The 16889-nt window shown below is 40.6% G+C and overlaps 1 protein-coding gene across 1 annotated transcript in view; it reads right to left on the bottom strand.

The window, feature by feature from the left end:
• Positions 1–13142, bottom strand: part of COBLL1 (cordon-bleu WH2 repeat protein like 1) — a 165996-nt gene extending 152854 nt beyond the window's left edge. Inside the window, exons 1-2 of the mRNA XM_052635422.1 lie at positions 13133–13142; positions 12331–12445 (exon numbers count right to left, since the gene is read on the bottom strand). Coding sequence (XP_052491382.1) covers positions 12331–12445; positions 13133–13142 — 125 coding nt within the window. The remainder of the gene's footprint in view (positions 1–12330; positions 12446–13132) is intronic.
• Positions 13143–16889: the final 3747 nt, after the last annotated feature.

Genomic DNA, 16889 nt, shown 5'->3' with positions numbered 1-16889 from the left:
TAATCATTTAGTGATCATCTAGCATGTGTTAAGAACCACATGGAATTAAGAATCGTGTATGTGTGCATGCGCACACATGCACGTATGTGGAGAAAGAGAGCTGAGGTTAACTCCAAGTTATTTAGCTAGAAGTGAATCTTCATGCCAATGAAAAGACTGGTACAAAATTGTTCACGGAAGCTTTGCTTATAAGAGCTAAAAACTGTAAAAGGTACAAATGTCTATAAATATTACAATAAAAATATATACTTACATGATGGAATATTACACGGCAATGAAAAAAATGAATTACTGCCCCCAAAAATATGTAGATGAATTTAACAGACATAATGCTAAACCAGACACAAAAGAATTATTTGATTCCATTTATATGAAGTTTACAAATAAGCAAAACTAATCTATTGTGCTAGCAGTCAGAGTAATGATGAGAAGAGGGCAAGACAGAGGACTCTATGCTCCTAGAAATATTCTATATTTTGCTCTGGTTTGTGATTACAAGTTCACATATGTAGAAATTCATTGAAGATGAAAAATTAAAAAAAAGAAAAAGAATATGGTCTCTGCTTTTTAGGGTTTCACAATCAAACATACCAGGAAAGGGTATTAGTACAGGAAATTGTACCCTGACTAAAGGATGGTTAATAACACTTAATAATCACTTAATAACAGTAAAAGGGCAGGAGAGGGAGAAATAAATTCAAGTATCTATCATTAAGGGACTGGTTGCATAAATTATGGTCATCCCTACAAAGACATAACATGCAGTTATGGAGAAAACAATAGAGCCCTTTATGTAATAAAATAGAATATAAAAGGGTAAGAAACAATATGCATACACACACCCGTTTCCTCCTGAGTGTAAGGAGATGCTCCATCCAATGGAGTACACACCAGCCGCATGAGGCTTTTCAGCACTAGAGATGTAACTGATGCAACTAAGAAACTAAAATTCAAATTTTGCACAGTTTATCTACATTTCAAATATGACAATGTAAAATATTTTTTTCTATTAAAGACAACTTTACTGTTCTGTAGAACTAGAAGCATGTTAACCACTACAACATGTAACATATCATTTAAATTGAGTTTTTAAATCTAGCTCCTAGATTTAAAATTGTATTTGTGGCTCACATTATATTCCCATTGGACAGCACTGGTGTAGAGTATCCCACAAGGGTTTGTAAGAACCATAACATGATTGCCTCTAGGGAGAAAACCTGAGTGAACGGTATATAGGGAGAATCTCTCACTGTTTCATCATTTTTCTCTTTTGAATTCTGTGCCATTTGAATATATTGCCTATTAAAAAAATAAGTAATAAAGTGATATGACCTATAAATAACACTGTAGAGAAAACTGTCATTGGCATAACTATTAATTAACATTCATGGAATCTCTCCTCCCACAAAACATACAGGGTATTTTTGAAGATGTTATATATACATTTGGGGACAGAAAATGCTTTCTAATAACCTAAGATCACAGAAGTGTTTCACAAATTAATAGCACCAGAGTTACCAACTGAATGTAAGAGATTAAAGACTACAAACCTCAATTTGCTAGTTTAGCGCCTGCGTAGTCTAACAATTTTGCACCACTGCCTCCTCTTCTCCCATCAGGGACTGTTCTGCTCTTCATTTTTCCATCACTGAATATATTTTGCCTATTTTCCTGTTCCTTTCTTCACCTACCTTCCCAAATAAAATTGTAATTACCTCTACTTAACTCAGCATGAATCTATTTGGCTAACTAAAGAAGGAAAAATGTCAAGAAAATTCTCCCCTTCACAAACCATGAAATTTCACTTTTTTTTCCCCATGAAACAAAAGTGTAAAACCATAAGCAGATCACTTAAGGGCTCAATATACAACTGAAACACACTTAATGTATTTAAATATAAAAAATCAAATTACATACAGATATTACCATTTTTTCCACTTTATTTTAAAAATAAATACTTTGAACATTGTTTCTGCACTGACATAGCCAATTTTAGACTTGTTTTCCGTTCTGGCTGTGCTGCAGGGCATGCAGAATCTTAGCTCCCCAACCAGGGATCAAACCCACACCCCCCGTAGTAGAAGCACAAAGTCCCACCACTAAACTTCCAGGGAAGTCCCCAGTTTCAGAATTTTAAATACATACATCAGTGAAAACTGTTTCTTGTTGGCAGTGTTAATTTTAAACTGGGTTTTCAGGATTCAAGGAAGGAAAAAGCCTCCATTCTCAACTCGTAAAGGCTCCCCTCCTTTTCTTGCATATTCTCCCATCCACCTTCACAAGAGTCCCTGACTCAGGGCTGCACTGGTGAGTATCATCCTGAGGAAATACTCCAGGGGCCACAGAGATAAAGTGTGCAAAGTTCAGCCCTAAGACACACCCTCACCAGTCACACAGATCACAGGCCAGGATGCACAATCATCACAATAAACAAAGGCTTTGACTGGGTTTGATTTGAGAGCATAGCATTCTGAAATGCCTTTAACTAGTAAAGCAAAATGGCTAAGTGCCAGAATTTTAAAAAATTGTTTCTTGACAGGAAATTTTATGATATCCCCTGTGAAGACTGGTAAGTGGCAAAGATGTCCATGATAAAAATAGCTATTGCTGTACAACTCCCTGCCTCCTACACTGAATGTGCCTTCAGTATAGCCCATCATTTCTGGATGCTCCTTTGTTTGGTCCTTTAACACCAATGGCACTTGGGATGCTTTTGTGTTCAAACCATTACAGTTTTCTGTGGAGTTCAGAAATTTGATCTCTACCTTGCCTAGATTTTACAGTGATATAAGGAAACTGAGAATTCCCCAAATCCAGGACATTCAAATATTCTACACTGCCAACTTCAACTTGTGTTCTGCTAAATACCTGGAAGAATACAAAAATTACAGCAAATATTCATTCAGCACCTTCAGATAACTTTCAGAATTGCCACTAAGTTGAGCTTGAATAATCTGCTTAGTGTCCTAAATAACTATCAGTCACACAAAAATAAAAGTCCAAAATATTTGGTGTGCAACACACACACACACATATGTAATCCTAAATTTAATTAGGAAACTCTAAAAATGCCTCTAAGTGCATTCATTCTAGGCTATATCACTTATAACTACTAAATTAGCTAAAAACACATTCCTAGGCTTCACAGAGTTATCAGCACAAACTTCAGGACTATGTTTTCTTAACATCATCTAAAAGTGAATTTCCTATGTATTTCCACAGACATACAGGACCACAACAGATGAACAGATTATATGAACTACTCTTGGACACTGCTCCTTTCAGATCAGACTGTATATCAAAAATGTATGATAAACTAGAGTAAACTGTAGGTTGGAATAGGTTCTAGATACAAAATTTGTCTTAAACTGAAGAAAGACGACTAAGACAAATGTGTAAAAAGTAGTTTCTCTCCACCCGCCAACATTCTTTGTCACTTTCGGTTTTGCTCTTTTGAAACACAGCAAAAAAAAAATTTGTTTAAGGTAAAGCATCTAACTGGGAATGGGCACCTTATATAGAAACAAAAGAGAGGGAGGTAGGACAGGTTACTCAGCAGTTCTGCAGCCAGTAACTAACAGAACCATGCACACCCAAGAATAACGAGGGCTGCTGAGACCGCAAAACACAGAGGCTGTCCCGTAAGATAGGAACCCTGTCTATTTCCTGATTGTCCTGGAGCTGGGGTACCTGACAAAAAGGAGGAGGAGACTGCTTCTCTCTCGGCCACTTCCACTTTGTGTGTAACGTGCAACCACGTGAGCACAAAGAAGAAAAGCAATTCAATGGCTTTGTAATTATCTTGACCACTGTGAACTCAATTGATCTAGAAACTACAGCACATCCATCAGACGTGGGAAAGGCAAAGTGGTAGCCATTTTTGGATTTAGCAACTCAATTTCCTGCCTTCCCAGAGCAACTGAACTGATATACACGACTATAGCAGCTACTGAAACTCTGGCTGTACCCCTTGGGGTTATTCTAATACTTCTTCAACTTCCATTTCTCCAGAAACAATGGCATGTGTGAATGTGCTTGTAATAGCAGTTATACAGGTTACAGAGATGAAAGTCAAGGACTAGTGATAAATGGCCCACCTAGATTTGAGCATCTTAACTCTATTTCCTCACAAATAAATATTGGTGTTAAGTACAGAAGCGGCAAATCACATTGCTACAAAGTGAAATGGTGTAATTTTTTAAAATACGCCAAAATGCATACAAAGTAGTTTTAATCTCTCAAGTTAATTACATTGAGAAACAATGCATTTTTCCACTGATATTATTGTTTAAAAAACATATTATGATTCCCTTGGTATTCAACCCTATTTAAAATCAAGTTACACCTTACATGACAAAATCAAAATCATTATTTTAAAAGCAGATCTACATTTTGAACCCAAAGTGTTTTATCTCAGGTTCTTTTCTGATCCCACAGCAGAGGCTCAACTCTGAACCGCTTTGAAAGCGAAACTTGCTCAGTCGTATCTGACTCTTTGTGACCCCATAAACTATACAGTCCATGGAATTCTCCAGACCAGGATACTGGAGTGGGTAGCCTTTCCCTTCTCCAGGGGATCTTTCCAATCCAGGGATCAAGCCCAGGTCTCCCACATTGCAGGTGGATTCTTTACCAGCTGAGCCGCAAGGGAAGCCCAAGAATACTGGAGTGGGTAGCCTATTCCTTCTCCAGCAGATCTTCCCAACCCAGGAATCTAACTAACCAGGGTCTCCTGCATTGCAGGCAGATTCTTTACCAACTGAGCTATCTATTTTTAAAAATCAAATCCCATCCAATATGGATGGCATTTTCACTTTTAATTCCATCCAAAGCAATCTTCTCCAAGCCTGAGGCAATTACCAAGGAAAATCCCTGTCCTATTAATCCATACTCTTTTTCAAAAAGTAATTATATATTTACATTTTCTATAAAGCTCTGCTTTCAGTGGAGGAGGGCATTCAATAGGAAGGGTACATGAGTACATACAGGAAAGAACAGGAATTCAGAGATGATTTTTCTCCCTGCTCACCTAGAACCTCCATCCTCACCATGTCACAACCACATACCTGAAAGCCGTAATGAGGCTACCCCCTTTTTTTTTTCTAGAAAGTAGAAGTTGAGAAAATAACTCAGTTCTGTAATGTACTGTGTTTCCCTCCCACCAAATTCCTGAAAGCCTGCCTCTGTCTGAGCTACACAGCATGAAAAGGCACATCACGATACTGCCCCATATAGGATACCTAAATATCTTCATTTGTTCCCTGTGAAACTTGGAAATTGTAGCCTTTGTAAAGATGTGTAATTATTTAAAATACGGTAAAAGTTGCAAATAATTCTTAGTTTCCGGCTTTCTACCAGTTGAGCTTAAACTGTTTCTCCTGTCTGCATTCTTTGCTGTTGTAATGATGAGATGAGCATCCCATTTAAAGCATTTCTTGGTCAAACTACTCCACAATTCAACTCCACAGCATTTTTTTTCCATTTCCCACCTCCCGCCTAGCTTTATTGAGATATTACAGAATGCAGTATTTTTACATACCTGACAGAAAAACTATAATGGAAAAGACTGACCATTACTAATTCTTAGCGAAACTGTGGAACAACTAGAACTTTCACATGTTGCTGATGGAAAGTATAAATTGGTGGATTCACTTTGGAAAAATGACTGTGTCTATAAAAGATGAATACGCATGCATACTCTTCTAACCTAGCAATTCCACTCCTAAGTATACATGCTCATCTGAAGTGAGATTTTTAATTTTTTTTTTTTTTTTTTTTTTTGTATTTTGCCTGTATGGTGTGGCACACAGGATCAGGGATTGAACTCAGGCCTCTGCAGTGTAAATTTTGAATCCTAACCACTGGACTACCAGGGACTCCCTTCCACAGCTTTTATTTTTAATGTCCAAAGTCAATAAATAGTTCCAACTTATTTAAATTTATAAGCAGGAATGTGAACTTAAAGTATGGGGTGGGGGGAACAAGCTCACGCTAAGATTTTTCTAAAGACTAGTCAATATTTGAGAATCTTTTCCAAGGGATTCATTCCTCAGATATGAAGTTCGTATCAAAACTGAAGACATTTGGCCCTTTATAAATAGCCATGGGAAACTTCTTTCTCCCATACTTTTAGTTTGTTTTTACTGTAACAGATGGGGAAAAAATTTAGCAAAGTCATTAAAAAAAAATAAAAGGTCTTCTAATAACCGTCACTCTAATTTTAGAGCACTAAAAGCTGCATCATATGAAACATTATTATAAAGACAGTTTGCTTAACTGGAAATAGGTATAGGCTGAAAAAAACTAGATAGGAATTAAGTATACCTTTGGTCAAGCTTCTCCTAGGCACATTTGTTTCTAAACACTTTTACATACATCAGTCATTTTTCATGAAAGAATCTCCAGCACAGAAGTGTAGAACTTTTCTTTAAAATATATTCTGATATCACATCAATGTTATAATTTCTACATTGCTTGCCAACAGGCCATGCCTAAGTTTTCACCTGGTGGGGGCAGGAGGAAACACCTGATCACCATTGAATATAAACGCTTACTATAAGAATATCTTGCTTTATGCAAACAAGTATCATTTTGTTCTAATTTATAAGTTCAATACTTACATGCCTCCCTCCCAAGTAAATAAATTTGGAATCACCACTACTTCATTTACCAATTTCATAAGTTGGCCCATGGGATCAGCAAACTTTTTTCTGTACATGGAGAGAAGGCTAATATTTTTAGCTTACAGATCATAATATCTCTGCCTGGACTACTCAGCTATAATATGAAAGCAGCCATAAACAATATGTAAATAAGTGGATATAGGTGTGTGCCAATAATGCCTTACAAAGACAGGTAGAGGATAAGGGATTACTCTCTGGAATATGAAGAGAGTTCCTAAAACTCAACAGCCAAAAAAAGCAAACCAAATGAAACATAGGCAAAAGCTTTAATAGACATTTTTCAAGAGAAGATATACAAATGGCCAATAAGCATGTGATATGATGCTCAACATCATTAGAGAGAAGCAAATCAAAACTACAATGAGATACCATCTCACACGTAACAGAATGGTTGCTTTCAAAAAAATAAAATAACAGGTGTTGGCAAGGATGTAGAAAAACCAGAAGCCTTGTGCTCTGTTCTGGGAAATGGAAAATGGTATAGCTGATATGGAAAATAGTATAGCTGTCCTCGAAAAAATTAAAAATAGGATGACCATGCTGTGTGTGCTGTGTTAAGTTGCTTCAGTTGTGTCTGGCTCTTTGAAAACCAATAGACAGTAGCCTACCAGGCTCCTCTGTCCATGTAATTCTCCAGGCAAGAATACTGGAGTGGGGCCATTTTCTACTCCAGGGGATCTTCCCAATCCAGAGATTGAATCTGCGTCACTTTTGTCTCCTGCATTGGCAGCAGGGTTCTTTACCACTAGCGCCACCTGGGAAGCCCAGGATGACCATAAGATCTAGAATTCTGCTTCAGAAAAACTGAAAGCAGGGTCCCAAAGAGACAGCTAAACACTCATGTTCCTAACAGCAATAGTCACAGTAGCTAAAACATGAGGAGCAACCCGTGTCCATCGATAAATAAATGCATAAAAGTAGATTGTTATTCAGTCTCAAAAAGGAAGGAAATTCTGATATATGATAAACATGGATGAATCTTGAGGATACTATCATAAGTACACTAAACCAGTCACAAAAAGACAAAGACAGATTCCACTCATGCGAGGTAATAAGAGTAGCCCAAAATCATGGAGATAGAAAGCGGAAGAGCAGATGTTAGGAGTGGTGGGGAGAGGAGAAATTGGGAGTTAGTGTTCAAAGGGTACGGAGTTTCAGCTATGCAAGATGAAAAGAGTTCTGGAGACAGACGGTGATAACAGTTACACAACAATAGGAATGTACCTAATACTGAACTGTACACTTAAAAATGGTTACAATGGTAAATTTTGAGTGTATTATACCACAATATAAAAAAAAAAGGAGGAAAACATAATACAAACAGATAGAGGGCCCATTTCAACCTTCTGAACAAAATTTGCTGACCAAGGAACCATGACATTCTGAATCCTAAGCATATCCATAGTAGGCGCTTAAAGTTAACATCCAAGTACCACTTCCACGCTAACAGCACTTTCTTTTTTTCCTGCATAGTTACAAATAGTTTTTTAGTAAAGCTCTTTAGATCGGGAGCCAGTCTCCCCGTGCCCAGAAAAATGTGTTTTATATAAAATAAGGGCTCGCAAGTTTTGACTAATTAATTGCATTAGAGCAGTTGTCTCAATAAAATGAAGCTTGAAATTTATAAATACAACTGGCATTTCAATAATAAGGTTAAGTGATAACAGTATTAAATTACCCTCTAATACATTCAGAGAAAATTATAGACTTTGAAAAAAAATGTCTAGCAGTGTCTTAATAAACACTTTTATTTTTCTTATTTGGTCAAAAATCCTACATTTGAAACTATGCTATAATAAATTTAATTGCTGCCTAAGAGCAAAAATAAGCACAGCTATGACATATCTGTCATCTGACAAAAAGTGCCAATTTACTATGAGATAAATCATCCCAAACACATGAAAATGTTAAATATGACTTTAAAGACATAAACCAAAAATTTAAGTTTTTTCATATGCATTCAATTTTGTCGGATTTTGTTTCTTTAAAGATACTACAAACATAGTTTTAAGAAGAATCAAGACAATGTATGCATAAGGCCACTTTAAATAATCCATTCAGTATCATCCATGGTAGCAAACATCCTGGGTAACAGGCCTAGGGATGAAGAGCATAGTTTTGAGGATAAGACCTTGTTTTTATTACTCTTGCATATCTTAGCATTGTATAGCCTTCGTATGTTAATTAAGTTATCCGAGCCCCAGTTCCAAAATCATAAAATGGAGTTAATATACTTCCTCAAAAAGTAAAAAAAAAAATTAAAATTAAACAATACTATAGAGCACCTAAATGGAATCTTTCAAAAGGTACAAAGAAAGCTGAACTCTAGGGTCTTGAGCTCATTAAAAATGATTAATAGCAGCCACCATTCCATTTATGGCTTCATCTCTATCTCAGCTGGTGATACCTGTTTAATCAGTGATTCTCAGATCTGAATGCATATTAGAATCACCTAGCAGTATTTTAAAACTCCCCATGCCCTCCTCCCCTCCTAGACCAATTAAAATTAGGATAGGTAGGAGTGTGAGAGCCTGTTTTAAAGATACCCAGGTGATTATGTTGAAACCTTTGCTAAGGGATTCAGCTTCTAAGTAGTCAAAACACATTAGCTAACAAGACCTGTTTAAACAATCAAAAGCAAAGCTTTCGAACCAAAGATGCCTCCAAATAAAAACTAAAGGAAGCAGCTGCTAAATCATTTCTTAATTTTTTACTATGCCTTCAATTAGCTCCATAGCGCCAATGCTGCAAGACGATAAAGAAATATGCAAATGTGCCATGCCGGAAAATTTGTTTCAGAATCAAAACACCAATAAGGTCCCTCAAAGCAAGGTCAGCTTTTGACATTTAAATTTCAAAGAGTTAAAAATATCTATCCACTTTGGCAAGTAAAATCACCAGCACTGGTAGCTCTAAAGATAATGAATCCATCTGAAATGGTATCATATTGTGATCTAAAAAAGATTAAAGGCAATTAATGCAATGAACTAGGCGATTAACACCTGGGTTTTCCTTCAGGTTTTGCCATTAATTGGCTCTGGGCCTTCGAAAATCACTGTCTCTGTGCTTCAGATTCTCCTTTGTAAAATAAGGAGTTGCATTAAATTTCTTTAGAATGACATGTTACAAGGATCTAAAACTTGGAAAAGTACTTACAGAAGCATTCTTTAGAGCAGCAATATTCAAGAATAAGGACTAAGCTAGGCCTCATAAGTTATTGGAGTCATGAATCATGATTTAATTAGTAAAGAATGTACTTTCCAAACCTAACATTTTATTATAACATATAGATTGGCCCTACCACTTCCCAAAGAATGGTCCATCTCTTTGATAATTCCTTTTTTTCTCTCAGAATTAAAACCTTTTTAATGTACTGGAGTTTTGAGAAAAAGAACAAAAGTAATATTGAATAATACATATTCAACAAATACTATATAACAGGCACTTGGAATACACCCAGGGACAAGACAGACAAGTGAAAGCAGAGAAGTAATTTTTTTTTTTTTTAACATTTATACCTTTCAAATATTGTTAACTTCTCCAAATAATACAGAGTAAAATGATATGGGGGAGGGGATGTTATCCTAGATAAGATGTTGAAGCATTTTTCAACTTATCTCTTCTTAAATTTGGAGAGGGCAGGACAAATTTTCTAAAAATATATTTTCTTCATATTTGAGAAATTAGATAAAGCAATTTTGTACATTCTTTTGTAGCACAGAATTTCAGTTTAACCTTTAAATCCTCAAAAGTAAAATCTGAAGTGTCTTACTACAGTCGTGCTTATCATTAGAAAGCTCTTCTCATTTCCTTTATGTCAGAGGCATCTGACCTCGCCTGTTTTACTCACAGAATTATCTGACTTCTGAACACCCATAAAAGTATACTAGTGTATTCTGTGTACGTGCACATGCTGTGTGTTGTTTTTTTTTTTTTCATAGTTTCTGTGTGTGTGCTCAGTGATGTCAGACTCTCTGCAACCCTATGGACTGTAGCCCGCCATGCTCCTCTGTCCATGGGATTTTCCAGGCAAGAATATTGGAGTGAGTTGCCAGTTCCTCCTCCAGGGGAGCTTCCTGAGTCAGGGATCCAACCCACCACTCCTGAATCCTATATTGCAGGCAGATTATTCTTTACCACTGAGCTATGGAGGAAGCCCAAACAGCACCTTAATCTAATCCACTTCCAAATCCACCAATTTAATACTACTTTATTTTGAGGTACCTGAATACATTTCAGTATTCCTGCAGCTGCCTTTAGACATTCACGCTTTTACGATTAATATCTTCCTGCCAATGAACTTCTTCCCCCATACATCCTAATGTGATAATATATATGATCATATCTAAATAATGAAAAAAGTGGGTAAAGAATAGGAACGGAAGTGAACAGAAATACAGCTATTTGCAGAGGGGAGATGATAACTAACTGGAAGAAAAAGAATTAATTCATACACTGCATGTTTCTTCTACGTAAGCATTATACTAAATATCTTTTATATTAGTCATGCTGCTTTGAGACTTTTCCATGTTTCCTCTAGACAACTGCCAATGGTCTCTGATGAATAAACATGCTGTGACTTGCTTCTAAGGAAACGTGTGTCATGTTCCGGGATAAAAATGACTTTTCTACTCTCAAATCAAGAAAACTGTACAACTCTCATTCATTAGGTATAAAACAGACTTTTCCTTCCCGATTCTTTTCTGAATGTTCATAGTCTCTTGAGAACACTGCTGTGTTCCGATTAACTATCGGAAAAGAAACTGAATTGGGGGAACATCTGAAGGAAAATGTTACACTTTCCCAAAGGGATTTCCCACTTCTGAAGTTCAACTAGCGCCCATGTTAAGTAAGCCTTCACTGTTTACCAAGACGAAGGTTATTCTCAGGTTCTCCCCACCTCTTGTAGAACTACCTGTTCTCATTACTGTTTACCCAAACGCTTAGCAAGGTGATTATTAGCATATCTGGCAGGAAGACGTGCTCCATTGAATTTTAACTCACCATGTGACAGCCCCTTCCATTCCAATCTCTCCTAACCATGTGAGGGTACAAAGAAATGTACCGTGTTTGCGGTCTGACTCTGCGCTAGGCTTTGGGACTGGCAATTGGCCACAGGCACACACATACCCACAATCAGAGGCGCGCACCCGGCCGGGTCCCGGAACTGTCATTGCGGGCTGACAGCTGGCACACCTTCCTGTCGCCCTCCACCCGCTTGCAGAAAGCCTCTTCCTTACAGTCACCTTGACACGGCTCACCTGCCGAGCCTCAGCCCTCAGCCAAGGAAACTTTTTTTCCCTTTTTCAGGAGCTCACTTACAGGTACCGTCCGCCGGTCTCCCAGAGCCCCAACAAGGAGCCCTTTGTTGCCATTTTTGCTCCCGGAATCCTTACCCAATTCTTGGCATTCAGCTGCCCTTTAGCAACTCGGAGCAGCCCGGGTAGGAAAGCAATCAAAAGCTACCGAGCCCCCACCCCGGGATGGCCTCCGAGGAGGCCGGGAGGAAGCAGCCCCGTCGGCCGCGTGTCCCGCGGCTGGTGAATTCGGCCGCCGACGGGGCGGCGAGCTGCCAGCCAGGTGACGGGTGAAGGCCCGGCAGCTCTCGACCTCCAGGGTGAGCGGCGACGCGGCGCTCGAAGCTTACCCTGCGGGTGCGGCCGGCGGGAGCGCCGCCGGAGCGTCCTGCACGCGCGGGGCTCGGCCGTCCATCGTCTTGAAGGGCGCTGCGCGGGCTCTGGCTCCGAGGCAGCGCGTCACTGCTGGAGTAGGAGAGGCCGGCGGGTCAGGGCGGGACGCACGTTTACCCGAGGCCCAAGCGGGGCTGGCTGCACAAGAGCGCGCCCGAGCCGCCCCCAGCCCGGGACCCGCCCGCCCGCCTCCAGGGTGCGCTTCCACCTGCGGGCCCGGCTCCCCGCCCGCGGGCAGCGCCGCCGCCGGGTCTAGCGGCCGCCCGGAGCGGTGGCGGCAGGAGGCGGCGCTGCAGCCCCCGCCCCGCGAGGTTACTGGGTAGCCATTTGGCGCCTCTCGGGGAAGGAGCGGAGCTGCCCAGGCTGGAAGGAGGAGGAGCGGGGCGAGGCGCACAGGCACAGCCGCCACGCCGGCAGCGCGGTCCCGGGCTTCGCCGGCCGAGTTCGCACAAACAAAACGCCCTGGGAAAACTTTTCGCGAAGAAAAGTTGGGAGGGCGCCTTTGTTTTTTCCCACCCAGCGTTCCTACTTTCTTTTCAAAAGGACACAGTGGCTCCCTGTTCTCTCCCGCGGCTTCCTCTCCCACTCTTCCCTCCCCCGGCGCGCTCGCGTTCGGCTCCCAGCCGGGACTGGGAGGAAGGGGAGAGCGGCAAGCCGCTCCCAGGCTCTGCCCCGCGCGGGCCGGGCCAGACAGCGCCTCCTCTGCCCGTGGGCGGGTGCCGGGCGGTGCGGAGCCTCTCGCCGGGCCGGCTCACTCACCCTGCCCCATCTCCGTCCCTGGAGCCCGGGAGCTCGCAGCCGCCTCCGCCTGACGGCCGCCCCGAAGTGGCGATGGGGCTCGGCGGCATCAAAGCGAGACGGGCAGCGAGCCGGAGAGAGGAACGGGGCGGGGATGGGAGAGCACTGAATGGTAGTTTCCTTCCCCCGGGGCTTCGGGGTCCAGCTGGGGGAGCCGAACCGAAAGGAGGCTCCCGCGCGGCGTGTTCTCACTCCCACCGCTAGGGCATGGCTCCGGGAAGCCCAGACGGACAGGTGGGGAGGAAGGGAGCGTACCCCCTTGCGAGGACCGGAGCGGAGGACCTGGGCGCTGCGGAAGTACCGGGAGAAACCCTCAGAATGGGGCCTGCAGCTTGCCTTCCCTGCAGTCTGATCTCCGTCCAGGGTGCTTTCTCCCCCGCCCCCCGTCTCCCCCAACTTGACCTCTGAGGTTGCTATCCTGTTAAAAGTATACCTGTGACACTGTGATCTTTCTAATTGGTGGCAGGTTTAAGCTTGTCCTGTCTTCAGAGGCATTTTCCTTTTTTTTTTTTAATTTTTAAGCCTTTAACAGCTGTGACATGAGGACCAGACAATATTATGTCTAATAACGATCTATAAACTAAGAATCGAATGACAGGTTTTATTCACCTCTTGAAAGTTTTATGGGAAGAAAGGACTCATATAGGCACAACCATGTACTTGTGTATACGTTTTAGTTCCCACGTGCATGCTCTCTACGGGATTCTTTACACCTGACAAACAAGTATTTGTAAATCCTGTGTGCTATTATATGTGCCTGCCAGGTTTTGTAAGGCGCAAGCCATTTCTGATGGGCCCGAAAGAAAGTTTGCATTCCGAAAACTAATGTGAATTAATGAAGAAAGTAACTTTACAGTTTAAAGTATTTCCATCAACTGTAGTAGAGACATTAAGTGAAAGAAGGTCGTAAATGAGGCCTGTACTGTGGTATTAGCATCCTGTAGTACATCTGTTAGCCATTTCGCCCTATTGATACAATAACATTTGGAAGGTGGGAAAAATTAGGTTGATACTTAGAACCACTGCTTGACTAAATGTTCTCTCAGTTATATACCCATTGTAGCTGAATCTACAGGGATTGATACAAAGATCGCTGAAACTAAGTAACATACAAAATATATAGCAGTATGCCTTTTGTCTCTATGGAGAGGCATTAATTTAATATTTATTCGCTCCTGTGCGGGATATATGCCTTTCAGTGTATCTCTGAGTATAAAAAGGAGAAAAAAAAGTAGCTTATGTGGATTATAATATCAGAATCATACCAGAAAAAATTGCTTTTCAACATTTTCGTTGATATTTATATTTATCAAATCACTCCATTTAAATCCATCTGAATTTTAGTCTTTAAATGACACAGGTTAAACAGTTTCATGAATCAGATATGTAACTTTCAATTGCTAGATGAAGAATAAACTTTAGTTAGTTTCAACCTTTGGAGAAGGCAATAGCAACCCACTCCAGTACTCTTGCCTGGAAAATCCCGTGGACAGAGGAGCCTGGTTAGGCTGCAGTCCATGGGGTCGCTAAGAGTCGAACTGGACTGAGCGACTTCACTTTCACTTTTTACTTTCACACATTGGAGAAGGAAATGGCAACCCACTACAGTATTCTTGCCTGGAGAATCCCAGGGACAGAGGAGCCTAGTGGGCTGCTGTCTACGGGGTCGCACAGAGTCAGACACAACTGAAGCAACTTAGCAGCAGCAGCAGTAAACTCCATTAGTCTAATTTGAACCATGAAACGTTACCATAAAATTTCATGACTACTGAAGGCATTTTGAGTGCTTACCAATTTTTCCTGTCCTCTTTCTGGGTTTAGGTATAGAGGAGGATTATACTCTCCACCCCACTGAAATTAGGTATGGTGGTATAACTTGTAAGTAAATGTGAGCAGGCATGTAATGTTTCATTTCCTGGTAGACTCATTGACAGGCCAGTGCTTGGTTCTCTAGGTTCCCTTCCCTTGCTGCTGCAATCGTGGAAGGTTATAGTAAGATGGAAGTGGCACAGGACTGAAGGACGCTGGGATGCCCTATTATTACCCTGAGCACAGCTGCCCTGGATAGCCCAGGATCTACAACAGAATCTGCATAAAGCAAGAAATAAACTTGTTTTGGCTTAAGCTTCTAAAATATTGGAGCTATTTATTTTCCAGCATGACTTAGCCTACCTTAAATATAGTTGACCGTTTTCAGAATCCCTAATAGGCTAGACTTAGTATTCTCATATGGTAGGCACTAAACTGTTCCCCCTAAAGTCTGCTGGTTACATAGTTTATTAGCAAAATAGTAAACAAAGTTGCTATAAGTCTTTATATATAATAGTGGGAAATTATCCTACTCCCCACATTCTTTCCTCTCATTGTGATGAACTACTGCAAAATTGTCCAGGTTTCCAAGATTCTGCTCAATTTCTATTTGGAAATCACCTTTGACCTCTTGATCCAGTCATGGTTAATGCATGTGCTTAGGTGTTATATCCTCTGGAAGACTTTCTGGACTACACATAATGAATTGGCCCCTCCCTTTCTTAGCCCCCATTAGATTTTGCAAGGTGGGGCCAGGCCCCATGACACATTGTTTGTTATTCATTTACAGAAGAACACAACTGGAGTGTTTAGGGGGACACCTCTTATTCTGTGTCCTGAAAGAACAGCCCAGAACATGGGAAGTTCTCTGGGTATATCTGTGGAATGAATTAAGGAGTAAAGTGAAAGTCACTCAGTCATGTCTGACTCTCTGCCACCCCATGGACTATACAGATAGCAAATCATTACTTTGTTACCTGATGGATCTGCAGTTCTTGCACACACAAAAAAGATCTTTTAAGCAGCAAGATTGATGCTTTATATTGGGAAATAATATATCAGTAAAGGTCACTGTGACAGTATGACTTATTCAAATACAGTGCTATTACAAGCAGTCAGTTTTCACATTCCAGAATAAATGGCAGGTATTTTTTATTTGTGTTTATGTTTCTCACAGAAACCTTATTTGAAATGTTTCATTATTTACTGTTGCTTTTTACAAATGAAAGGAATGGAAACTCTTTCCATGGAATTCTCCAGGCCCGAATACTGGAGTGGGTAGCCATTCCCTTCTCCAGGAGATCTTCCCAACCCAGAGATCGAACCCAGGTCTCCCCCATTGCAGGCAGATTCTTTACCAGCTGAGCCACAAGGGAAGCCCAAGAATATTGGAATGGGTAGCCTGTCACTCTCCAGTGGATCTTCCTGACCCAGGAATCCAACCCAGGTCTCCTGCATTGCAGGCGGATTCTTTACCAGCTGCACTACCAGGAAAGCCCTATTAAGGAGTAAGGGAATCCTTAAAAACTCCACTTCTAGGTTACCTGTAAGAGGTGAGTGGGACCTCAAGTCAGGGAAGGTCTTTCCAATTCAAAGGGTCTAGTGGATTATTTAAAAAGGAACAGATAAAAGTTGAGTTTGTTCTATTAGAGAAGATTTATTCTCTGCATGGAATTAGTTTCAAAATCACTATCTAGAGAGAGAAAGTCTAGCTACATATCTCTCTGAATGATGATCTAGACCTCAGATTTCTTCTGGAGAATATTAAAAGGGAAAGAGATTTACATACTAAATAAATAAGTATATGCTTACATAAAAAGACATATACTGGTTGAACTGGGCAATGCAAAACGTGTTAGAAAATGAAATTGGGGTATGTCTAAATAATCTCAAGCTCATGGACAGGCTC

The sequence above is a fragment of the Budorcas taxicolor genome, chromosome 2 (assembly GCF_023091745.1).
Source record: "Budorcas taxicolor isolate Tak-1 chromosome 2, Takin1.1, whole genome shotgun sequence".
In the NCBI taxonomy this organism is placed as follows: domain Eukaryota; kingdom Metazoa; phylum Chordata; class Mammalia; order Artiodactyla; family Bovidae; genus Budorcas; species Budorcas taxicolor.
Note: the sequence above shows the minus strand (reverse complement) of the source record. Positions and strands in the feature narration are given on the sequence as shown.